Source organism: Anopheles coustani, chromosome 2 (assembly GCF_943734705.1).
Source record: "Anopheles coustani chromosome 2, idAnoCousDA_361_x.2, whole genome shotgun sequence".
In the NCBI taxonomy this organism is placed as follows: domain Eukaryota; kingdom Metazoa; phylum Arthropoda; class Insecta; order Diptera; family Culicidae; genus Anopheles; species Anopheles coustani.
Window position 1 is genome coordinate 91873025 of NC_071289.1, and position 26373 is coordinate 91899397.

Here is a 26373-nt window from a genome sequence, read left to right on the forward strand (position 1 = left end):
AATGAGCACCCTCACCCTCCTTCTGCACTGGCCTGGCCAAGAATATATTTAATACGAATTAGGGACTATAATCGCTCCTTTGGATGCCAATTAGCTTCAACGCCTACTCGCATGCTGTACATGAGCACACGGGTTCGTCCTTCATCGGGGACAGGCACACATACATACAAACACACGTACGTCCCATACGAGATTGTCGCAGTTGATGCGAGTTCTCGAATTAATACACACTTAACCAAATTACCGTGAAGTGCGTGATGTGAAAGAAATAAAAATTAACGTAGCGAGCGATTTTCCTTTCGCGAGTTGTTTTTCTTCCCGTGAGTTGATTAGACTGTCGCTAATGCTACACGATCGGACAGACAGGCGTGAAATGAACAGTGCACATCAAACATTTACTAATTACCGTCAAACTTTGCGCTGATGAGTTCACCGAAGTCTGCCACTCGGCAAGTGACGTCTCGCTTTCCGACTTCCGACTTTTCCCTTTTGCTGGTTTTGCCTGGTGTTTTCCCTGTATCCTCGACGGGTTTAACCTCACATCAAAGGCACCCTGACGGGGCTGTGATTGCGTCTAGGCCTGGTTGTCACTCACCACACACACTTACACAGACACACACACGCCCAGATTCTCGTTATGGGAAACTGGGAGGGATTTTGCGGTTATCAACTCCCCAACACTGGCCCCAACACGGCCGTGCCTGGTGCGTCCACTACAGTTCAATCAATTTGTTCACCTTTTCCTCGCTTTCTGGTAAGTTGACACACGCAAGCACACACACGACACTCGGGCACACTCACGGGTGCACGCAAAGACGCACGCACAATGCGGGTGATTGGGAAAAAGAGTCGGGTCCTGGTCCACCGCCAGGCAAACAACCACACAACCAACTGAACGTGCTGCCGAGTTGTGCAAACTAACCGATCGGCTGGAAAATGAATCCCGTGTGCCCCTATTTATATAGTTTTTCCCATCGGAACCATCCGTGGTGTTGGTGAAGGATTCGAAACAGAGCGGGAGAGAGTTTTTTGGAAAATTAGTTGGAGCTTCTGAAGCGTCAGGAAATCTCCCACTCGCACATAGAGTCCTGGCTAGGAACAGTGGGAAAGTATGAAGGATGACATTTTCCTCATGAATACCTCAAATCGAGTCTTGTGTTGGATTTTTGGACGATTTTGTCCATTATGTTGGACGAGTTTGTGTAAGGATCGATTATATTGCGCCTGCAATTCTCTTCTACAGCTCACTGACCTTTCATTTCACTGTCACTGGAGAATGTTCTGATTTTCATTTCTCTCCGCTTCTCATTTTCCGTGGTTGATTTGTTCTATTCATGCTTTCGCTGTCTTTGTTCAACCATGTATTTTCTAGCGAGAAACTGTTGGCTGGAAAGATTACTTATGTTGCTTTCTGGTGGAGAGTAATCCTGTTTTCTCTCTCAAATATACACACACAAACATATATAAACGTCTCTCAATGTTTCATACGGTGTTTCATACGCGTTCGATTCATTCATGTTCAGGGCACCTCGCTTGTCGTCGGGAAACGAAGAAGCTTATCATCAGATGGAGGAAAAACAACTGCCTCAAAATGAAAGGAAAACAAGTCACACATACACCCGCACCTGTCTGCTAATATCTGCTCTGTGCTAATATCTTGGTGTCGGTAGGCACGCCAGTCGTTGCAAAGCAACAGGAAAATGCCGTACCAATGGGAAGCGACGTTGTGACCCCTCATCTTTGTCGGAGGAGGGTACTCGGGTTCCCGTTTTCCGTCTGGGGAGGGAAAAGCAGCCTGCCCATTGAGGGATGCGCTGGGCCAGGAGAGAGTATGATATAATTGAATTAATTTCACCGTGCCGTCCGTCGCAGCCGTCGCTTCCAGTGGTTTCGGTGGAAGTGGATTAGGTCGATTTCTATAAAAGGAAAGGAAAGACAAGGTGAAAATTGGAAAAAAAGATCGGGGGGATGAATTTTTCACCTTCCCTTTCCCTTTCCCTTGAATACTTCACGCATTGACAATGCAAAAATTACGAAGCACCTGGCGCCTCCATCGGGAAAACCGTACCTAGGACGGATGTATTTCTTGCTATCGAAAATAGCGCAAGAAATGTGCAAGAATGTTCTGCACCATTTTTTCATTCCACCCGGATGCGAATGTGGAATGTAGCCGGCTTTGGAAACCGCCCGGGAAACGCTTGAGTGGGGCATTCATTTAACGGTAAGTAGGATTATGATGAGGATAACGATGACACGCGTAATGGGCAGGCGATCAAAGGAAGTGGAGAAAGTTTTCTGGCGTCCCATTTGTACGGTGCTTCGTTAGGCCCGGCTGTTTGCGTAATGTATTGGTTTATTTTTGCACTTTCATTCAACACTTGAATGGTGATAAGATATTTGTTGATCACTTTAATCAGTTTATATTACGACTTTGTTTTATTCTTCTAGAGCAATGATTTTTTTTAAATGACATTTGGAGGTATTAATACAAAAAGGACTGTTATTTTTTTCAAAATGGTGATTTATGAAGCAATTTTATTTAATTATACATAATTTAAATGTTTATCCAAAGTTATTTATTTTCTTCGCGAAACTGTGTGAGAATCCTTTACCATGAAAAACGTGTAAAACTCAAAGTAACTAACTTTGGTGCTCTGTTTTGTCTCAATTGTGGTAGAAAACATAGAAACAACAAGCCTGATCAAGTCTGAACCAAACATCTTCCCAACATGTTGGAAAACGGAACCGCTTCGGGCTAGTTTTCGCCGAGGGTAAAATATAAACAAGCTCAGCAAGATTGCACAAAGTTTGGGAAAATAATTTTAAGGAAAATGGAGAAAGTTCGGGTACTACAGTGGAAGCGCAATGGGTTGCTGAAGGCACGTGGCTCGACAATGATGGAACTATTTTTAAAGCGAAAGTTAATTAGTGATCATTTCTCCAGCATTCTACGGTTCACCATCAGCATCCGCTTGGTGTTTGAGTGGACTTTTGCATTAAACTCGCCTGTAGTCATTTGATATCGATTCTGTTTTCCAGAGAAAAGCGATCTGCGCGGGTCGAATGATGGAAATTGTGCCGCACGCTGGGAATTCATCCACAACTCATCCATATTTATCGACCCGAGTGGAACGGTTCGAAAGAATGTGCGAAAATGTGTGTCCGCCGCTTAAAACTCATCGTGTCAGACGCGGCGTACTCGATTCTGGTTTTCCTTTTCACCTTTGGCATTCCCCCTTACCTGCAAAAGCAGTTTTCCACCACCATCCCACTCAAATTTTGAACGCGTGCTCAACGATCCGGACAAGGCGGGATCCCTTGGCGTGTCCTTAAGTGAAATCAATAACGATCACATGGTCGCACACTTCCTTTTCCACACACACACACACACTCCCATGATTGCTAGAGAGAGATCCCTCCTCCCCACGGGAAATAGCAACCCCCCCGTGGCCGTCTCCGGTGCTATAGATCCGCCTCGAACAGTTGACCATTAATCTTCAGCCTCATACAGAGAGTCCGACCTGTTCATGCTCCCCGCTCCGATGTTGTTCTTGTTCCGGTTCGCTGCGTGGCCAATTGTTACGCCATCCACGCGCGTTAATGCCACTCGGCTGGGAAATGGTTGGGAAATTACTAACGCCACTTTGGGCCAGCACTTTGTCATCGACTCTTGAAGTGGTTTGTTTTTGTTGTTTGGTTGCTTCGCTTTGGGGGATACCTAAGGATGTTGTGAACCTGTACTACCTGCCCGTCGAGGACTTGCTTTACTTCAGGAAGGAAATTAAATTCTACTCCATGTGGTGACTAGCTTCAAATTTTGTTTTTGTAGTTTGTTCAGTTTGTAAACGGTAAACAAATATTTATAGATGTATCTAACAAGCAATCAACTCAAGGAAACAATTTTATATCACAAGTAAAAAGATAAAATAAAACGTTTTTATTTATGTTAAAAGCAAAAGGTTTTTTTTTAAAGTGAAACGAAATACATCGTTACAGGGGTTGCAACAAAACCAATTTCTTCCAAAGTTTGAGAAACCCTGCACACCAGAAAAGCGTACCAACTGCGATTTTGCAAAAGGGGATTAAAGAAACGATAAGTGAAAATAAATAAATAATAAGAGAAAACACATAATGGAAAGAATAATCCAACCTTACGCAACGGACAAATCATTTGGAATGGGAGACTTTTTTTTATGCTATGCTTTTCCTTCGCTATGCTTTTCGCTGAAGACTTTAGCTTGTGAAATATTTCCACTCATCCATCTCCAGGCCGAAGAGCCGTTCCCGCACGTTGCCAACACCGGTTCGGTTCCCCCCCGCGCCACCATTTCGTTGGTTTTGAGCGATCACATTTTCACGTTGCAAAGGGTGGTTTTTCCATGGTTTGTTTCACCATTCGTTAGCTTTCTTCAACGAGATGCAGAAACACCCCCGCGAAGGGCTTTTCCTCCGGTCGGTGGAAAGTTCCTGACGACCACGGTTCATTTTTTTCTTTTTACTTTTCTTCTCCGATGGTTCATTTTTATTATTATATCAGCACCATCAGCATAAAACGCGGTGGGCGGATATGATGATCGTCATCATCGCGGTGGAACGACGGGGGCAAAGCCGGTTGCTATAAAATATGCCACTTTGGACACGTTCGCATCCTTTGGCAGTGAAAGCGAACCGACGATGGAGCGAACACGCAATGACACACCCTTTCGTTGGTGTAGTTCTATTATTTTCCAGTAATGGTGACTGTTTGGATGCGATCTGGGTAGAAATAATGGTGTGATTTCACGAATCACGTATAACAACGACACCTGTTGAATGTTTGAAAGGAAATGTTCTGAAGGAATTCTTATGGAAACATTAGAATGAGACATTGTAAATAAATATCGTTAAAGTTATAGCTTCAGGGAAAATGCAAAGTTAAAAACAAAAGCAAATATAACATCTCAGTGCCAAGAAAGCAATGAATGTTGTATGTTGTTGGTGTCTTTAACCCCGTCAAGAAAATGGACGACAGTGTGAAGAAATCCTTCCAACCTGTTGAGCGAAAATCCCTCGCCATAATGAATCCCGCCTTGTCACTCGATGACTTTACTAGCTTCTGGCAGGCCATTTGGCGTGGCTTAATGCTGCTCACGAAAAGAATATTTTCTGTCACCCGAAATGGAACGGACGGGACGCCGAATCCGGGCGTTCTAATGACGTCAACCGGGCTGGGACAGATACATCAGAAAATAATCCAAATTTTATCGTGAATCTCGCAAAGGGAAAGGCGAAGGCTGCCATCCGAAGAAGCCTTCCGATGCCCGGGAAGTTTAATATGTACGCCACCGTGCACATTTATGATAGAGGGTGTTCTGATGTTCCGTGCCTGGCGTACAGCTGCGATGCGGGAAAATGAAGTCGGTTCCCCCATTTTGCCATCCCTCGTGCGCCCTCGTAAGCTTCTTTCCTCCGATCCTTTGCAAGCTCGGCTCCACATCGTTGTTGAAAAGGATGGAATGGAATGGAATTTGCCACCTTCTCGAGCGAGGGAAGGACGAAACAAGACACGGATCAGGTTAAGAACGGGGCCGGAATTGACAAAAGGAGCTGTCCCGGTTCGCCTGACTACACTTTCTCAGCAGACCGATGTCACTTTAAAAGGCTGTGCATGCGTGTGTGTGGAGGATGTGAGTGTGAGTGACCGGGAGAAAATGGGTTTCCCTTTAGCGGCGTGAAGGAATGCGAAAAACTTGCAAACCGGAGCCGCGTGCGAAAAACCGGAGCGTGTGAAAATCTTCAACGGAGTGGAATCAAACGACAAATTCTTCGCCTTACCACTTTGTCGTCCGCCGGAGACGGTCGTTATCGTCATCGTTACCGTCCCGAACGTTTGTGGGCCCCTGCCCCCCACATCGGGAAAACGATCAGCATTCTTTCGGCGTCCTCAAATGGTACATCTTTATTTTGAAAACTTGCCATTCGTACAAACAACTTTTAGCAATCGCAATGCAGGGGCCGATCGAGTTACAGAGCTTTCGGCCGATCGATCGTTACGCCTTTTCTCGTTCCGTGCTTAGTATGCTCTTTCACGTCGCTTTAATTCCACCTCCAAACGCCCGTTCCTTTTTGCGGCAAAGAAGGAGCACGTTTTACTATAAAAATATCACAAACCGTTTGCGTTCCGTGCCAGTTGCGCTTCCGTTTTCTTTGACCGTGCAAACAATTAGATGTGAAATTGATGTTGTGGTTTTTCGTTCCTTCGTCCTGCCAACTCTCGCGTTCTCTTTTTCTATGCCTGTGTTATCGCATCACTGTCCATTGCCGCTTTTCCTTTTCCAAAGACGACTGCAGTACGACTTCAAGCTACAAACTGGTTATTAAACACGTTGCTCAACTTAACGTTTAGGGAGTTTTAGTAAGAGAGAAATAAATACACTTATTCGTCACCGGCCGACCGGCCGACGGTCGTCGCAAAGGATGAGATAAACACGGCAACCGATTACTGGTCCGGCCGGCAACCATCGTCTACTTCTACAGGTACGATGCAATACAGCTTCGAGTGTATATATGTGCTGGGGGTTTACGCTTGGTGCTGCTGCTGCTGAGTCGTCAGCGGTGCCAGCCGACCCACCTTGAACGCACCGAAGAACGTCTTGTCCGGGTACATGACGTGCTGCCGGTGCGGGTCGACATCCTCAACGTGGATGCGGGTTCCGGCGGACTCCACCTTCACCAGGCCGGCCGTGAAGCAGGTGTTGGTGTTTTCGCCCTTCGAGTGCACGGTGCAGGATAGGTGGACCTGGTTTTGGACCAGCACCCTGAAGCCGTTCGTTTCGAACTCGTTGCTGTACGTTATCTAGCAAGGAAGGGAGCAGAAGTGCATAAACAGATTAACTATCAAGGTCGTCTATCTAATGGGTGGGTCTCAATGCAACAGGTTAGTTAGGAGCAAGTGAAAGTGAGTTCTTCATACTTTGGGTAACACCTTCATTTCCGTACCCACGTGAGTAATAATTATTATTAAGTGATACTCATTTTTCTTCATGATAAGATTTAGAAAACTTCAGCAAAGATTTTTGAGAAATGAAGAAATCTTCGAAGAATGCTGAGTTTATCAAATTATCTTCCAGGTGTAACAAATCATAATTGAAGCTCATAAACTAGATGTCACTTTAGGGTACTCCTGAATATCCTGAACTATTTTTAATCTCTGGAATCTATGTTTATTTAGGACGTAGATTTTCTGTGAAAAATTTGTAAAAATTCATGCCGGTGTTTCCCAACAACGCGTATGCTGGAAATTCCCAAAAATCATCCTTGTTTGTACACCCATCCGACCCTCCCTTCCCAGCACATTTTCCCAATTAATTTCGTGTGGAATGCTGGCACCCACGCGCCACTTCTATTATGGAAATATTTCAGCCGACCTTCGTGGTCACCCACCTGCGCGTAGATGTAGTACAGTCCCGGTTCCTGCACGATCAGATCGTCGTTCTCGAAGCGGAACGTGTTCGACTCAATCGCGTGCCGGTTCGCGTTGTCCTTCGAGGTCCAGTGCGTGTGGCGTTTGTTTTGGTGACGCATCCCGGACAGGTACTGCTTGACGAAGTGGACACCTTTGGCCAGCGGTTCCGAGGCGTGCTGCTGTCCGCCGGCCTTACGGTACCGCATCCGCACACGAGTTTCCGGTGAACGCACTAGCTCCTGCTAGGGAGAGAGTTAATTATTGGTACCTCTTTCATTCTGCAACTTTCTTTCCTTTTAGTGGACCGACCTTGTGTGTGCCAGGATTGCTGATCACCTTGGGAAATCTCGTTTGCTGTTGCGACTTTTCTCGCCTGCTTTCGCCGTTCGTACTCTGCACGCGGCTCATTCGGTTGATGATCTGTGCCGGGGCCTTTGTCGGATTGCCAGTGTTTAGCTGAAATATCACGGAGACCAATGAGCCATGAGTTCAGATTAATGAGAAAGTTCTATGCCTCGGTAAATTGTTTCACAGTATTCTACTCACCTCGTTGTAAGGATAATAAAGTGGACTGGCGGGAGAAGAGTATGCTGGGACCGGTGTGCTGGAGTCGTAATGATGCCGGCGATGATGCGATCCCTGCGGGAAAGGCCTAATGCTGATGGATCCGTACTCCTGCTGCTGGGAACTTGCCGTTCGCTGTGCTGCTTGTGTTGATCTACAATAGAACGTGGAGATCCACGAGCAAGAAGTGGTTCGAAATGAGATTCACGAATCGAATCTTGAATCCGATTCGTGAGATTCATGAACCTGTACGATTCACGATTCTCCACGATTCACGAATCTCCACGATTCTTTAGGGAGGCGTGGATTATGCGACCAAAAAAAAAAAAAAGGGGGGCCCTCAACCCATTTCTGGTAAATGACTTTTCTCCACTTGGTGCCCTCTCATTTTCTTCCTGGTTGTTTTAAAGCTCTAGCAAAGCCGAGTCGTGGAGATTCATGAATCTCTAACATGGAGATTCAGATTCATTGATTCTTTTCAAAGATTTATGAAGATTCATCTGAATTTGAATCTGATTCACACAACACTATATGGCTCCCTACCTGCTCTCCTCGTCCCAGCGAAACATGTCACCCGAGGTCGGTGGAGTGACCACCTCTACCGGTCGATGGCGCAGCTGCTCGAAGATTCGGTGCGGTTGGCGCGTCCGGTTACGCCTCGGAACGTACGGTTCGTCCACAATCGGCACCCCCTGCCGGGTGACGCCGGAAATGGACCGGGCGCGACGTTTTCCTCCTGCCTCCACCGCCGTCACGCTGATGTCCTCGGCTTCGTAAAGGGTACCGTCGTCCCCGTCGTACTCTTCGTCGTCGCCGTTGGTGTCTTCGTCGTCCTCGCTGCGACCCTGCTCGTCTCCGGTGCGTGTGTAATCCCTTCCGGCTGCCCCTTCGTCGTCGTCGTCCTCGTCGAGCATACCGCTGCTGGCGAGGCCACTTTCGAGCAGCTCGCTTGCTTCCCGCTCGCCGGGAAGGTCGAGGTCTAGATCCGGCTCATATCCGGCATCGTACTCGTCCGGATGAGCGAACAGTTCATTATCGAACTGAAGGACGTCAAAGCGTGGCGTTTAACGATGAGAAAAGGAAGGAGAAAAAGGAGAAGTAAAATAATTAGCAGTTCAAGAAAGGTTAGCACGAATAAAAAAAGTCAACATTCAAACTCGTTATTCGACGAATCCTGTCCTTGGTGCGTCACCATTAGAAGAAACTGTCAACCGGAACCGTAATGGTTCGTTTCGTTAGAAGTATAGTGTTATAATGGTTGGAACACTATCACTAGTAATTCATTAGAATAAAATGTCTTTTTAAGTGTAAACGTAAAGTGAGTGTCGCAGTAACAGTTATGTTATTTTTTGTGTCAATTTAAATAACAAACAAAATCTCTAAATATTGTGTTTTAAATAACACATTGTAAAACTGACAGAATAATCCAAACATCATAAACACCTCATAACCTGCCAAGAATTGGGGAAAACTTGAACAGCTGTGCGTGATGCTGGAAGTGTATGCTTCATAAGAAAATACACCTGGAACACATGGTTCTTTGGATGAGAATATACATCAGTGTCTCCGTTAATGAACTCACCGTATAGCGCACGAGATAAAATTTTGCCAGATGATAAATGACACACTTCACGTTAATTCCCTCTCGAAACGGACGCCATATTTTAAGGCCAATTTTTCTCGCGCAATATAAACAGCTCTTTCTTCTGAAAAGTGTTTTTTTTATAAGGGGGTTCATTTTTCTAATCCCGGCAAAGAGGTACACGAATTAAAGGGAAATCAAAACGCAAGACGATGAAAGGGATCGCTTCTTCGGCATCTTCTTGGCCACCCACGCGCGGCATTAATCATGGTCCGAATGATCGTGGAGTAAATTACAAATATTTTGAATAACCGAAAGGCGAAATTAATAGACAGCACGATGTCCGATCGGCTCCCGGGGCCATCTCCATTCCACTCTGTTCTTTTTTTTTTGTCGGGACCTCGTCGTTTATGCTTCGCATGGTTCTGTATGCAAGGTGGAACCATCTGCGTCATCAAAATGGGAGAAGTTTCTTGAACTTAGGGGAACGTTCGTTCTTTCTTGAAGTATTCTTGAGCTAAAATATACTCGCATTAAATTATGTGACTAAAAATAAACCGAGTTCGATTTTTTACCATTCGCTCCCGGCGCGACTACTTATTGCGATTATTTCTGCTCGTCTACAATCTTCCATTTTCTTCACAAACTGAAACTGAAGTGTACTGAGTTTGAGTATAATTGAGTTCGAAAAATCGATTTCCATTCCAACACCATACCAGAAGAATGCGATTACGATTTTCATTCACGACTCTTGCTAGTTTATTGAAAGTATTTAGTTTTTATAAAAGTCATAGTTTTCCTTTTATTTTCTTAGTAGATTATGTCACATAAAAAAACACATAAATAGTAAAAAAGTAAAAAATAGAAGTGGATGAAAGCTAAACTTGAGACGAACAGTTGCGTGGGTTACGCAAAGTCTTGTAATGCAAAAACAAATGGGGCAAACCTGAAGGTAAAGGAACTGTTGCAAACCATTAAATTGATGAATCAAAAAGAAAAGAAAAATCCTTCCTCTAATGAGTTTTCTTCTATTTAAGATCGAAAAGAACCGTATCGGCGTGAGTCCATCCGTGAGTGGGACATAAATAAAAGAGCTGGATAGCGTGAATGGTATTTTATGTAGGAATGTTGTTTATGAGTGCCTGCTCCGGACGAGCAACAGGCGGCTGGCGCCAGTCCGGAACTGGCCGGAATGCTTTCGGTGTTGATTCGCCCGACGATGAAGCAGCTGTTAATGCATGGTTTTAGCCTAGTTCGTATTCTAACGTTACTTTAATTCGAGAACTTGCTTTTTTGTATTGTATTATCTTTGTCATAGTAACACTTAGATTGTTCGAAGAAGTATTTATAAAGGATCCTAATACATTTACGCTTTTCTTTAGTGCTGTCGAGCATTAATCCTGTCCGTAAAATGATTCATAAATGTTTCACGTCAGCACATTATGGTTCGAAATATCAAAACTGATAGCCATAAAACAGTTATGGCGGCAATCTATAGTCATAATCTGTTCATAATTTTAACCGCGCCCTTTGCAAAGATGACTCCACCAACCTAACAGATGGAAAGAACAATGTTCAGAAACATCTTAAAATCATTAAGCATTAGCGTTATGGTTTAAAATAGGCACTGAATTTTTACTGTATACATCCTGTCGCCTCCGAACCGTTGGTCGATAACTCAACCCGATGGACACACTTGCGTCCTTGCAACCACGAGAACCACAGACGCGTCACTGACCTTCTCCGAAGTTAGTGAAATCGGAGGCGATTGAAGAGTGGCTTCAATAAAAATTATCATAACAATTAAAACTCTTTAAACAACGCAGCCATCACCATCAATTCCGCGGCCAGCTTCTCGGTTTCCTCCGAGAATGAGAAAAACTCATTGACCAGCGTCAACAACTATGGCGTTGCGTTTGCGTCGTTTCGCCGCGCTGCCTTATATCCGGATCCGCCGGCCGGAGTCCCACATGCCGGACATAAGGGTTTAAAAATAAGACATCTCTGTTGCGGGAGGGGAAATGTTAATGAATAAAAAATAACCACATCGCACATATGCGCTCGCGAGCAGCGGATCCGCGCGAGTGGCGGTGAAGCGATAAATCTTTCCATTTTAATGTTTTCGCGTGCTGCTGCTGTTTTCGTTAATTCTCTGTCTAAACTTTCTGTCCTTCTGGCTGTCAGCAAGATACAGAGAGGAATAAAAAAAAACAATGTGTTTGCAAGTTGTTTGTTATCCGACTTGTGTGACGTTCCTGCTTTTCCCCCGTAACAACTAGAATGGTTCGCCGAGCCGATGGCCGCAGCAATATGGCGTCTGCCCAGATGATAGCGAGTCTTTTGCCGAGCCACTATCTCAACCCTCGATGCTGCCTGTTGCCTTCGGCGGTCATATCATCGGGCGGTTCAAACGAGACCGAAACCGTTAATCAACCCGAAGGAGTGAGGGAAGAAAAAACCCATAAACGCCCAAATTCCAACTTGTGGTTAAGCAGTTGGTTCTTGCGGTTTTCCCAATCGCTTCCGTTCCCTCCGGACCTCCTCCTGGCCGGCAGTGTTTTCGGTTCTGTGTAGTACAAATGGGTAGCAAAAGTGATCGCATCGGCGTTTTCACGTCCGGTTGGCGTCCCATTCCTTTCCGCCCGATGGCGCGCTGCGAGTGAATTTGTTTATGAATCGTTACTTGTCACACCGAGTGGCGCCCGCTTCGGTTATTTATGCTCCTCGAGCGCATAGAAGCGTGCAGAAGCCGCGGCCGCATGGCGCTACCCTGTCCCAGCATGCGGTGTGTGTGATTAAGCATTTGCGAATGAATCCACAAGTTGAGTCAATGATAGTTGCAAATAAAAGACGAGAATCAAACAGAAAAAAGTGGTTATTAACATTCGGTATACAATATTGAAGCAACTCAAGTGGACGCGCTGTTATAAACGTTTCTAGAAGTCGTGGCCATAAGTGGTCTTAAAATAAATCCACATCATTCATAACTCCCGGGTCAATTTCACACCAATTGCGGTTAAAAATAAACTCATAAACCAAGAACAGTTTCATTTTTTTCAATAACCTCCCTTGAAACAAATATGGCAAAGCGGCGTAAGAAGCCACCACATCCACCTCCTTAACAAGTTTAATGCACTGCGAAACCGAGCCGAGTATAGTTGAAAATAGATTGCCGCCTCCTTACCTCTACAGCTGTTTCTGACGGGTTTGTTTACACGCGTAAACGCCTCTGCTCTCTGTTCGTCGCCAAGAGCTTCTTGTGCGTGATCTGAGGATCGTGTGTAACACCGAACGAGTAACCAATAGAGAGTGTCGGTGTTTATTTAATAACTCTTACTCAGAAGAAAATGATTCGCATGAAAAAGTCTACAGGGCGAAGGTTAGAATCAGTTCACTGCAACTCAACTGTTTGTTATAGTTTCCACTGAGCGCATGGTTAATGTTACGCGGGGCAAGTGTGTCAATCGGTTCACGCCTCGCCGACGCTATCACACCGCTTCGATCTCTGAAGCACCTTCAATCTTCGAACCTGCCCATCCGCAAGGCCCAGTGTGTCACGTTCGTTGGAAGATCGAATCCCTCGAACCCGCGTGTCGCCAAACGAAAAAAGGGAAGCGTTATAAATCAACGTCAGTCCCAGACAAACGGTGGCAAGAGTGACCAGCTTTAGTACCGCCATATTTGGCCACGAAAGTTCTAAAGGGTTATTCGGCGAGCGAATCAAAAAGCCCCGTTTGCTTCTCAGCGTACTATTTGATTCATTAGGTCCAACTCTGCAGACAACCCAATGGATCACAGCATAAGATGTAGTTCACGAGTTCATAATTGGATCTAGTTGTCGAGTAGAGCACCATGCGATGACCTTCTCCCGAAGGTTTCGGCGTGACGCGTTTTGTGGCGCGACTCTAGCGAGGCCATTTTCGATACTCACAAGCATTTGAATCATGTTTTTGATGTCATTCTTTAATCCATCTTTATAGATAGCAACTAGTTGAGCCTATAATTTTAACGTTGTTTGGCTTTCAAACCATGGTATTTAAACTCATTAATTTGGTAATTTTAGTTAAAAAATCTTCAAAAACTTTTTCCTTCAAACTTTAAGTATTATTTTGAAGACTAAGAACTCGATATCTTCTACAAAACGCAGAAAACATAGATTAAGACTTTTGAATCCCACGTTCACCGAAGGGATCAACTAGAATATGGCGTAATCACCCGCTTTTGACTTCGGAATAACCACACCGTATCCTTTTAGGAGGTAGAAAACCCACTCGGGCACGAAAACAAACCCAAACCGATGGTTGATTAGAGAATGTGCCATGTTTGTGCCACTCAAACGAAGAGATGGTCATTACTTGGCTCGAGAACTGGCACGATTTGGCGTCCGGCACTCGATTGCCGGCCGACCGATAAGCCCGGACCGAGTAAACGGCCCATTTGTGGGGCGGTCTGAGGGTTTGCACCGCACACACACACACACACACACAAACGAACTGTCAATAAGGACAATCAGCAAATGGTGGCGCCTTGTCGTTTCTCCGTCCATTACCGTACAATGATGTGAACATTTACCCATAGGTGAGGCGAGGGGTAGGTCTTGGACTTGCGAGGCTCCCTCGCTCACTAAACTTTTCCTTTTCCACTTGGTACAGAAGCTTCTGAATACTACCACAAACCGGCAAAAGGTCATATTGACCAGCTGGCGTCGGTACTCGTTTCTGTAAGATAGGATGCAATGTAAATTAAGTCGGTTGTACCAACATTTGATGTCGATCGAATTCTTCCGATTGAAATCCCCATTGGCGATGGTTTGCTGAGCCACTTCCCAACGTTTTCTATACTTTGGTTTACACTTTCGGTTCGGCTCAATTTGGATGATTTTAGAAACAAGAACATTTATTCCTTATTCCCATTGATGTTATTGCCGAGATCATCTATATTTTCACCATCCGGCTTGATTAAGTCCACTTGACGACAAATCAAGACGGATCATCTAAAGAATTAATTGATGGTCTTTCATGAGTGCATGCGTATGTGTGTGCGTTTGTGTGAACACGATGCACCGCCATGACACCGGCTAAAATGTGCGGGGTTCGAATTCGTTGGCCAAAGTCAAGGACAAACACAACGCGGCGCGGTAAAACTGTAAATGGTGACGCAAATGGTGCATGATGTTTACATACTGTCACACATGTACATACGCACTCGGTATTCCGCTTCCGTTCACGGTGGTGCCTCCTGTGGAACCTCTAATTTGTAGCGCCAGTGGGTGGGACGCCGTTAGAACCGATATATTTTAAAGCCACCATGCAGGGAAGATGCAGAACGGACGACATGATGAAAGCAACGGCAAATGGCCACGTTGAACTAATAAAACTGCCATTCTCCGGCACTGACACGAGCGTGTAGGTCCAGGGCGTCCCGTCCATCAGGTCTCACTAAATTCCGTCCATTCAGCGGAAGGAAAACTCAAAGTAACCAAAGACGATGAGTAGCATTTGGCAACAATTTGCGCTAATGGACTCGAAATTTTGTCATTTTTTCTTCAATTTGTTCAACTCTCTGTTCACTGTTGGCTTTGATATTACTTTGAAAATTGTGATTACTTACTTTGAAAAAGTACACGTTTCATGGTAAGGTATTTTCTCTCCAACTTAGTCGACTCGCGGATGCTTCTTATTAATGAGACAAAAATAGATTTTCCGGAGCAAACCATGTGCGGCACGGTTCGAATTGTTCGTCGTACGAATGCACTTGTGTTGCTGCACAACATGCACTTGCTATCGAAATTGTTTATGGTTCAGTCATTCGTAAACAGCTTGGCGTGTGTTTATGGACAGTTTTAAATCCTGGAAAAGACCTGGGATGGGGTCGGAGAAAGGGGTTTTAACTTGCTCGTAGCAAGGGAATCAATTGGGGTGGCTTTTAAAACGAGTCGATAATTACCCAGAATAAATACCGCACGCTCGGTGTGGAGGATGGAATCAACTATAAACAAAGTTCTTTTGGAGAATTTTAAAGCGTACCGGGAAAAACTTAACGCAAGGTGTAAAGTAGGATTTTATTGGTTCCATGTTTTTCTCTGTCAGAGTTTATCCTTCACTTGAATGTTAACCTTGGCAAGATTCAAGAAGTTGTTCTACAAGTTTGTTCAAATGTTTGACATCAAGTTTGATTTGTAAGCAGTCGACCCTCAGAATGTTTCGGTAATAGATATCAATTTCTAGTGATAAATTTTTCATTCCTTCTTCTGACTGATCATTTGTCTATCCGACCTATCGATGCTGTTCAAGAGAAGCCACCTCTTGTAAAAACTGAGAAGAATTCGCCTTGAGCTAAAAATTTCCCAGCGGTGAGCGCTATTTTCGTTTGGAAGAAAGAAAAATGTGCTTTTCCATGATGTCTTTCCCATTTCAGCGTACATGCTAGGCCTTTGGGGTCCTAGCGGAACATAAATCACGTCCGGTGGTGCGCTTGACCATTCGGCACGACAAAACATCCTGTCATAAACAGATCTGATTTGTAGTATGTTTCAAATTTCAACCTCCTTCACCCTCTCCCCCTGTTTGGTGGAAATTTGGTTACTTTGAGATCAAATTTTTATGATGCTGTTTTGCTTAAAATTCCTCGTAAAACGAAGACATCTCACCGCGTTAATAGTCGCCCCAGAGGAGACCGGTGAAAGGGTCACACGTATCCAAGCATGGATCGTCCGGCAGGCGTTGAGTTGGTAGAGGACATTAAAATGATTTATCAAATAGTTATCGAAGCGTTAAAGTACAAAGTGAAATCGTTACGATCGAATTCGCCACTAAATTGAAACCGAAAACATCCTCCTCCATTGAATGACATCTTTTTGACCTACGAAACCAAGATAAAATGTGTCTCTGTTTTGCAAACCAACCTAGCATATGTTTTTCCATGTTCAAACCCTTATCATGATGTGTCATGGTTCACATGAATGATCCACATAATGAAAAGAGGCCATTTCGGCAATCATCTGCAATGGGAAGGTTCATTTGAAGCCCTTCTTGCCCTTCACCGATGATCCAGTGAGGTCCGGTATTTCCCGTGCAGGAAATTTGATATAAACACCGGGAGCCAATGAGTCACCAGCCCAAAACACAGAGTGAAAAGAATTTATCAGTGTCATCAGTGAGGCCATTGAGGGTCAAGCAAAGGGACGGAAATTTAATTTTCATTACTTGCACGCTTTGCCATTCGCCTCCAAACTATCGGCACATGTGGGTGCATTGTAGGTTTGTTCAGCTTCTTGGAAGACTATCGCCGATACGAGGGCTGCGTGACTGCTCGGTCTAGCATGACTCGAATGGTTGCTGTCAGCTGCAGATGGGTCAAGCATTAAGCGGTCCGATAATTGGCAGAAAGTTGTTTGAAAGTTTTGCAAATCGAATCGCGCTGGTCCCAGCATTCTAAAGCATATGCCTCGTTGGTAGGCAAAAAGCTTGTGCCTATAAAAGGCACGTTCTCAGATTTCCGTAAAGTGATCTTCATAAACACATCACACCGTCGAGACATTCCCTGCTGCTCCAGTTAAACACATTATGTCGTTGCCGCCACCAAAACACAGTCTCACCGCTGGGACGCCATTCCCGGTTTTTGCTCACAGTTTTTGGAGAGCTTTGATTTAATAGACATCGTCTTTTGCACCCACGCGTCGCGGTCGGATTACGGTATGCCGCCGACGCCACGGTGTTGTCGATAAACAGTTACCCTTCACATCTAGCTCTTCCAGACAGCCCCCAAGTCATTGGAATTGTACACATCCGGTCATCTCCGGTGGCCATTTGTTCACTTTTTGTGATGGCCCGAATTTAAGCGGGTAGACCCCTTGAGAAGATTAAATGTCGTTTCAATGTGCGGAATGCTGACTGCAGAATGTCGCTCGTTGTCCCTCCATTGGCGCTGGCATTTGTTGGTATTTATACTTGTAGTGATTCTGCTGCACTTACCTCGTAGTCGTTGAATTCGCCAGCTCGATTGTACTGTTGCAGTTGAAGCTTGAGGTCGTCGACTTCTCGCTGCAGGGCAGCTGTTTGGCCCAAATGCCAAATCTGCGAAAATTGAGAGGTTATTCGGGATGGTATGAACAATTTTAAATATATTGGAAACTCCCACTCCTTTACTCATGGTTATGCCATAAATTATAACTAAAAGTTGATGTTTTTAAAACATTAGTTGATGTGGAGCAGCATTCCTTAAGTGTTCTGTAGCACTTTCTCCATTTTGCATAATCGAATATTCTATATCACGAAACTACATTTTCCGTTGGGAGTTGTATGGTCTGCTGACTTACCTGTACTCCGATCAATGTGCCACAGACTGCAACAATAAGAATGCATCCCAGCACCACTAGACAACGCTTTGCATTGGACTTCTGTTCACAGTGCGCTTTCAGATCCGCTGCCGTGGCGTTCGGTAGATTGAGGAACGGTTTAAGCGACTCCGCCGTCATGACGAAGCAGTAAAGGATGTCGACTAATTGACCGTCAGCAACTAACCCACTGCTCTATAAAACGCGTTACTGAACAATAAAAGACACGAAGTTCACCAATAAACACACTGTCACCAAACGCGCCTCACAAATCACTAACTAAATTTTTTAGTAACTGCCGATGCTGTGGCCACTTGGGACACGTTTCTGTAATCCAACAGCTTTACGCCGTATCGGACTGGTGCTCAAGCCGAAAAGAATACAGCCGTGAACTTGGGTTATTTTATGGCGCCATTCTCAGCAGTCGCAAAATCACTTTCTTCACAACTCTCCTCCTGCGGACATCGGCACTCGGGAAGTTCGGTACTTGCACAAAGGGACAAACGCACACCCGCGTCGCGATCTTGAAGCGAAATGAGGGAACAATTAGAAGCGCATTCCAACTCGAGCGCCGTCGAGCAACTGAACGCTTCGATCAACTGTGCGCGCTACAAAAGTGATCTTAATTCTCATCTTAAAGACGATCATTTACACACACTCTCTCTTTTTTTATTCTCTTCCTCTCTCGTTCGCATCGTCTCGATGCTATCTTGAGGATTCTATCTTGCTACGTATCGCTTTCTTTCACCCTTCGTCATCTCATCGCCCTCGCGATGCGATGATCGTAAATTCATCTTGGGCGCATTTCTTTTTGCGCCAAAAGCAACCATTTGATGGAGGCATCCTGGTGTCGTGCAAATATGACGCCACGTGACCCAAAGGGTGACGATAGTTGCTTGTCGAGTGGACTATCTCGAATTGCGTTTAAATGTGTAATGTGTCTTCTAAAATGAGATTTTACTAATTTCAACCAACGACATATGAAAAAATAAGAAAATGGCGTATGTGCAATACTTATTAACATTCTTATAATGACGATAACGTTTGAAATTTTTGTAAAGTTCAAAATAGAAATCACAATTATCGATTACACGATTACAAATTAATAATCTTTATATTTTAGATAAATTTAATTCATTCAGCGTACTTTGGCGTACATTTTAGATCATAACCTTGCACAGAAAATTTCAATGTTATTGTATCCCTGCGCAAGATCAATCTAAGATCGATCCAAGATCCACAGACACGCTTAATCACTTGACCAGATGACGTTGGCGCCTGTCGGTTTGCCGATGGCTCAATCAAAGTGTATTATTTTCACACAAGTAGCCGTAGAACGGAGGTCATTTGCTAGCACTGGAATGCGCTGCATGTTCGGTAGCACCAATGGATCGTGAAATGAGCGTATGATAATAAAAGTTAATGTTATGTATCGTACCCTCGCACTTGGTTGGTCAGCATCTTATTGCGACTAACTTGGTTGATGTCAACGAACGCATCAGAGACTAAGTGGATATGTGAATCACAAACCAATTGGGGTAGGAAACAAAATTATTTAATATCAAAAAATGGTACTGGTTTGAAATGTGTGCATTTGTTCTTAAGCATAAAAGAAACTCAATATTCGAGAAAATTAAGTTCAAAAAATATTTAGTTATTACCGAGTCGGTAATTCAAAGTCCGTTTCAAATTGAACGTCCGTAATCAGAAGCTAGTCACTAGCGCCACCTGCAGGTAATTTCGTGCTGTCAACAGCTAATTGACAGCGGAACGTCAAACGGTTGGGTCAACTAGTGGGGAAACTGAATCCCTGGGATTCGAATCTTTTGATTCAGATCTATTCTGAGATCCGTTTCTTTGAATCCACATCTCAATCCATAATCCAATCATTTTGAGTCGATTCAAATAGTTTAGGATCAAGTCAGAATCGAATCAAATCAAGTCCCATACAAATCAAATCTGAATCGAATCCCAATCGAATCAACCCTTTGGAACGAGTCAGTTGGGATTCAAATGCTTGAAATCCGTCTAGGGATTGAATCTTCGAATCTTCGGAATCCTGATTCTGCCAACACTAGAGTCAACCAAAACAAACGAGAAACCAGCGAAGAAACGCGAAAACAAATTTAGTTTGGGGATGCAATAAAAGGAGAAGCCTTTGCATCTATCCAAACATGACAACACCGAGAATAATGGTCTTTCGACCAACGTGGGAAGAGTTCCAAGACTTCTCCGCGTACGTGGACTACATGGAATCGAAGGGAGCACACAAGGCTGGGCTGGTAAAGGTACGTAAAGTGTATGGTACTTCCTTGGCATCCGTCGTGCGGTTGGTCGGTAATTGTGCCTTACTTTCAGGTTGTTCCACCGCCGGAGTGGATTCCGCGCAAGCAGGGCTACGACATCAAAGACATAAACATAAACATTCGCACTCCCATCGAGCAGGAGGTATCCGGGAGGCAGGGTATTTACCAGCAGATTAACATCCAGAAACGTGCAATGACGGTGCAGGAGTTTTACGAGAAAGCCAAACAGGAACGGCATGCCACACCGAAGCATTTCGACTATGCGGATATAGAGAAGAAATTTTGGAAAAACATTACGTATGTGGCACCGATCTACGGCGCGGACGTACCGGGCAGCATCACCGATCCGGATGTCAAAGTGTGGAACATCAACTGCCTGGGAACCATCCTGGACTACGTGAATGCCGATTATAATATTTCGATCGCCGGTGTGAACACCGCCTACCTGTACTTCGGCATGTGGAAGACCACGTTCGCTTGGCACACGGAAGATATGGATCTGTATTCGATAAACTATTTGCACTTTGGGGCACCGAAAACGTGGTACGCGATTCCTCCCGAGCACGGGCGGAAACTGGAGAAGTTGGCTGAACGCTTCTTTCCGGCAAACTACCAGGAGTGTAAGGCGTTCCTGCGCCACAAGATGACGCTCATCAGCACGCAGGTACTGAAAGCGAATGGCATCCCGTTCAACAAGATTACTCAGGAGCCGGGAGAGATTATGATAACCTTCCCGTACGGTTACCATGCCGGGTTTAACCATGGATTCAACTGTGCGGAATCGACCAACTTTGCCACGGAACGATGGATCGAGTACGGCAAGCGTGCGTCGGTGTGCAACTGCCGGCCGGACATGGTGAAAATTTCGATGGAAACGTTCGTCCGTCGCTTCCAACCGGAGCGGTACGAGCGTTGGCTAAGAGGTGAAGATTTCGGCTACCATCCGGAGGACCCCACCAACTACTATGCGGCACCGAAGCCAATGCTTCCCAAAAATTTTAAAAGGTATCATCCAAGTGCATTGAGTTCAAGTTTGTGAAGATTAACACATAGCCTTTTTCTTTGCCTCAAACAGCAGATGTCCCGATGCGCCAGTGCCGCAGAAACGTGGCTGTGCTCCGCTAAAGATGGAGAAGAAGAAGACAGTGAAAAAGACGAGCGAAAAGGCGAAAGATAGACTGAAATCCGTCTGGAGCAAGCTGGAGGGTCGAGAGTGCGGTGTCGCAACCGATCTGCTCATCGATGGACCGGTCAAGAGCAGCAACAACCTTCGCTTCCATACGCAAACCATTAACTTGATCAACAACAACACTGTCTAGTGTTGAACCGTAGCTACGGATGGTGTTTCGTAGGCTTCAGTTTTGGCATACATGTTTGTCGTATGGAATCGTAACAAACCGAGCGGCCGGATTTTCTTTCAGTGTTGACGGACGTTATAAATTGTAATATTAATTTCGTATCGGTAAAATATCTTAGTACTAGAAGGCAAGTAGAATCACCCGGAGAGTGTACGCAATAGACGTACTGTTCCCAATTAGCATGGAACCAAACAGTGTGGTCGGTAGTTAGGTAATTATTATGTTTCAAGTATTTTTTGTGTTTTGCATCGCTCAACTCCTATAACGAAAAAGAAAAACAGATCTCACAACGGATTATGACCCCCCTAGCCAGATCTGTTGTTCGATGAACCATAATGAATCATGAATTTTTTTTTTTTCTATTTGTTTGATGTGCATTTTTTAAACAAAATTTTGTGTAAGAAAACATTTGCCCTCACCTTTCATGTGTAGTGTTTAGTTTCGGAAGAGCTTCGGAGGAGAGTAATGCAACCGTAAACGGAACGAGAATAGCGTTCCACCAAAGTGCGATACTTGACGGAAGAAGAGTTCTAGTGCGATGATAGAAAAGGCCCCTCCTGCCTTGGGATAAGTATTTGCATTAGGGACGGCGGTAGAATGGGGACGAAAGACTAGAAATCCGCCTGCAATAAATATAATCATTCGTTCATCTGCAACAAAACCTTGGTGTAGTTTTGATCCTTTGCTGTTGGACATTTTAACACAAGAAATCGATGAACACTTCCGGCGGATGCACGAACGACAGCTTTCGAAAACAAGCGATATTATTTATGGCGATAATGATTACAACTACCATACATATATATACACATATACAGCATCTTATATAGGTTTTTTTTTCAATGAGCTTGAAACATTACATGCCGTTGGATTAATAAATAGATTGATGTTTGATTTTGTTAGTTGTATATACCGTCTTTTCCAACATCTTTTATCTCTGCTTTCAAACATAGTTTTCTCATCGAACTCAAGTTACACTTCGCAATTGGTTTGCTTTGCCATAGATTTACTTGAAATATTTTTTTGTGTTTTTATCATCTTGAAATAAAACCAACATCGACACACTTAAGTTGTTTTGTTCTCGTTCCCTTCCAACATTTACCATATCTTTCCCGAGCGGCTATCAGACGGTTTCGGATCATTCTGGTTAAATTTCAACGTCCGTTTGATTCTTATTTTGTGTTTGATTTCAAAGTCTTTCTTCAGTTTCTTGGTTTTTCATCGCACAGGGTTTTTGTCTTAGCGCTAACATAATCACTACCTAACTGCAATTTGCACATGTTTTCTAGGCGAATGGGGATGTGAATGAGGGTAACTAAAGCTAATAATACGAATAGTATGTTTCCTTTTGGCTCGTGCAGATAATTTAATTTGTTGTTTTAGTGTATGAAGTGTATGGTACCGTAAGCCTAACCTATCCAACGAACAAACGACGCTGAGATGCTGTATCGCCTGCAGGCTGGGAGGGCGTTGAATGAAGTTACACAAAAAAAAAAACAAAGAACTCTAAATACTTGTTCATGTTCCAACTGAGCTGTCCTGCTTTTGTCATGCCGCTAATCCTAATTAACAATCTACGCGTCGCCCAAACCGCGGATGTCGCAGGCGTAAACGGGTTTGGCACGTTTCGTAATACATTAAGTCCTGTTTCTCTTCATTACTGTTTCCCTCAGGTTGCTATATTCCATACTCGCTCGCGTTTCATTTCTTCTATCGTGAATATCGAGAATTGTGAATAGATAAATTTAAGTAACATTTCAATAGTTTGTCAATCAATAATTTAAGGTATCATAAATAATTAGATTTTTTGTCTCTCGTATTTTTGTTTCTTTTCCGTTTGATACATATTTGATCGTTGTCTGGGGTGGGGTGCAGCCCAGGAACAGATTTTCCTTCTACGTTCCCTAGCAATAATTTTGCCCCCCTCGGACGGTGCCGTGTGCCGCTTCTCTATCTTTTGCGGCTATCATAGTTCTATTTAAAATGCTTTACACCAACTTAGGGGTTAATGTAGCTAAACGTTTCATCTCGATTCTCCAACTGAGAAAGGATGATGAAAATAGAGTTTTCATCAGCATGGCATAATTGGGTATGTGTGTTTAAGTGTATCTGTGTGCTCCATGCGCTGCTGCAATGCGCCAATGTGTTCGCTGGGTGACATTTTCGTATCCTTAATTCATGCGCAGTCGTTTTATTTAGTTCCAGCTGTGGGAGAAAAAATTCAAGAAGATGGAAAAACAAGATCAGTTTATGCACGGTTTATGTCGCTCTAAGGCTGCTTCGGAGGATACTTACAATTGCGGAAATCGTTGGTTACGCTTGCGTCCCATGTTGCACAATTTGAAATGGCACAAGGACATGTCTACAAAAGGTAAATGATAAAACAGTGCTTTTATTCATTTGCTCAACAACTCACGACTTTTAAAAAAGCAAGTTGCACAGTTTGAAATAGCACTTGTGCTTTACTAAAAAATTAAATGATAAAATAGTTTGTTTATTGATTTGTTCGACAGCGTTTGGGGTAAGGAAGTAGGGAATACTTACAGTGGTGATTTCTCTTTTCGTTTTTGCTCTTCTGGTGCGGGGCTTCCTTCTGCGCCGGTTCCGTTTGAGCCACTACGTCATGACCGAAGCCGTTCAGAGCACGTCCATTGTTGGACACGATGCTATCGTCCACCGCCGCCATCGGGTTGTCCACGCCAAACTCCGGCCGTAACTCGTCCAGTATCGAACCGTCCTCCAGCAGGGAGTTGCGAGAATCGAGCAGTTGCTGCTGCTGTTCGCGCTGCTGCTGAAGATAGTTTTCCTCGCGCTGCTGGCGTTCCGCCTGCACCGACAAATACTGCAGGAAGCGGATCTCCTGGTTGTGGAACCGCTGGAACTCCTCGGCCAGCTTGCTGTACAGTTCCGCCGGCGCTTCCGGTTCCATCGGTCGGGCTAGTGCCTTGTACGGGCCGGAAATCGCCAACGACACCAACACCATCAGCGTCCAATGGGTAATCATTTTGACTACTTTCTTCAGTGCCTACCGTAGGCTATCAGACTTCCGCCAACCTTGTGGATTGTTCCGCCAACGTCTGCAAGCAAGAGAAAACCCGACGAGGTGGGCTGGTTAGAAATGTGTACTCAAGAATTATCGGCCACTTTTCGAATGTTCAAATTTGTTTTAGTCAAAAAGTTTGCATCCTTGATGTTGTACTAAATTCCCCTTTCCATCCTTCATGTGCTACCAACTTCCGTTGCTTGAACCTCTCTTAAAACAATTAGAATTCGATGTTTTCCGAACTGCACGAGCAAGTTTGCGCTGCTAACAATCTCCCTAATTATTGTTAACCTACCGCTTCTCCTTCGAAGCAGCGAGGTTTCTGCCGAAATAAAAACTCCAGACTCCTCCGTCCACCACAGCAGAAGAAACTTCTTGCCAACACTTTCTTAATCAAACCTCCCACACGCTTCCTTTCCTGTCGCACGTCCATTCGTCAAGGATTGTGGCAAAAGTCCTGCATGCTTTTTTGTTGCCAGAAAGTTCTAACGCTTTGCTAACAACTAGGTCTGCGAAAGTCACGTTGCGTAACGGTAGGTTACCACTATTACACGGTGTATGCATTCGATGTCGGTGCATTCGGTGCAAGTCAAGTTATGCCTGGCACTTGTACAAATTCACACCTTACCTGGACCTGACCTTGCACGCAAACCCGTGCCCGGTTGGTCAAGATCAGTGATTCTTTGTTTCGAAAGTAATACATTACCTCCTTGGGGGTTGTTACAATCCAACAAAGAATAATTGTTTTGAATTAAATACAACAAAATGTTCAAAATGCAAGTTTGTCTAATTAAATATTCAAAATTTCCCCAAAATTTCAATAGCAATCAGTAGGCCATTTAAAAGTAGAGAAAAAAATGGCTTAAATTTGACTTCGATTTAAAAATCAATCAACACCAACATGTAAGTTTAACAGAAGTATAGTAAGGATCCTTCACTCATTTTTAAATACTAGAACTGAATCTGTTTTTCTGAAAGGTTTGCCGTTTCCTAATTCAACTGAAAATAATCAATTGACGGAAAATTTAAATGCAAATGAGACTAATACAAACTGTGTGGATAGGAATGGAGTTGTATTAAACGATGAAAAGCTTTTTTTTTAACATCCACATAATCAAATATTCTTTTATTGGAGTTGGTGCTTTTGCCACATTCAACTTCACGACCAATCGGAGCGTTCCGATTTCTACTCTTCGCAATCCATAATACCGTATCATTATGATTTATTTCTTTTCCGTGATTTATTCTTTTTTCCCTCAGGTTACTTAGCCACGCCCGCTTTGCAATATGTAAACTTCGCCGCGTGTGGAGCATTCGGGTTTTTTTTGTCTTCTTCGTCATCGACACCATTTTCCTACCCATTACTGGCGATGCACTTGGTCTCCCACTTCCGATTTTGATTTTTTCTCGTTTGCCTTCCACCTTTTTTTCTAGAGCGTTACTTTATGCGCATAAAGAGGTAGAGTGATGCCTCAAATGATGAAGTTGTAGGAAAAAATAATAGAGTGATAAACTTTCCTAACAACTGCCATCAGTCAAGGGGTGAGAGAAAAATGACCGTCTATTAACATTCGTAAGGATAATTAGTAAAAGAAGAGTTTAACATATTTGACGGCGAAAAACTCCATGCAAACGGCAGTTAAAGTTGTGGCGAGTGAGCAAAAATGAATGAACGACCGCATATCGCTATCGGGCGCATCGAAATCGTACGATTCGCGTTGTCGGGTCGCGACCCGCTACG

At 44.2% G+C, this 26373-nt stretch overlaps 3 protein-coding genes across 4 annotated transcripts; 1 reads left to right on the forward strand and 2 right to left on the reverse strand.

Moving 5' to 3' along the window:
• Positions 1–5915: 5915 nt before the first annotated feature.
• On the reverse strand, positions 5916–18066 carry LOC131263765 (protein eiger). The gene is made up of 7 exons (XM_058266020.1): positions 17908–18066; positions 17564–17665; positions 8552–9048; positions 7991–8162; positions 7754–7900; positions 7423–7683; positions 5916–6835 (listed from the first exon to the last, which is right to left on the reverse strand). The coding sequence occupies exons 1-7, from the start codon at positions 18064–18066 to the stop codon at positions 6560–6562; spliced, it is 1614 nt and encodes a 537-aa protein (XP_058122003.1). The 3' UTR covers positions 5916–6559.
• Positions 18067–20015: 1949 nt separating this feature from the next.
• On the forward strand, positions 20016–22966 carry LOC131267686 (probable lysine-specific demethylase 4A). 2 transcript variants are annotated; one of them, XM_058270617.1, is made up of 3 exons: positions 20016–20213; positions 20284–21236; positions 21307–22966. In XM_058270617.1, exons 1-3 carry the CDS (start codon positions 20100–20102, stop codon positions 21548–21550), a joined length of 1311 nt encoding a protein of 436 aa, XP_058126600.1. In that variant the 5' UTR covers positions 20016–20099; the 3' UTR covers positions 21551–22966. The 2 variants fall into 2 exon arrangements, with proteins under 2 accessions (XP_058126600.1, XP_058126601.1); XM_058270618.1 differs by having other exon boundaries at positions 21310–22966.
• An 818-nt stretch (positions 22967–23784) lies between these two features.
• Positions 23785–24593, reverse strand: LOC131265316 (uncharacterized). The gene is made up of 3 exons (XM_058267577.1): positions 24134–24593; positions 23885–23951; positions 23785–23794 (listed from the first exon to the last, which is right to left on the reverse strand). Exons 1-3 carry the CDS (start codon positions 24591–24593, stop codon positions 23785–23787), a joined length of 537 nt encoding a protein of 178 aa, XP_058123560.1.
• Positions 24594–26373: the final 1780 nt, after the last annotated feature.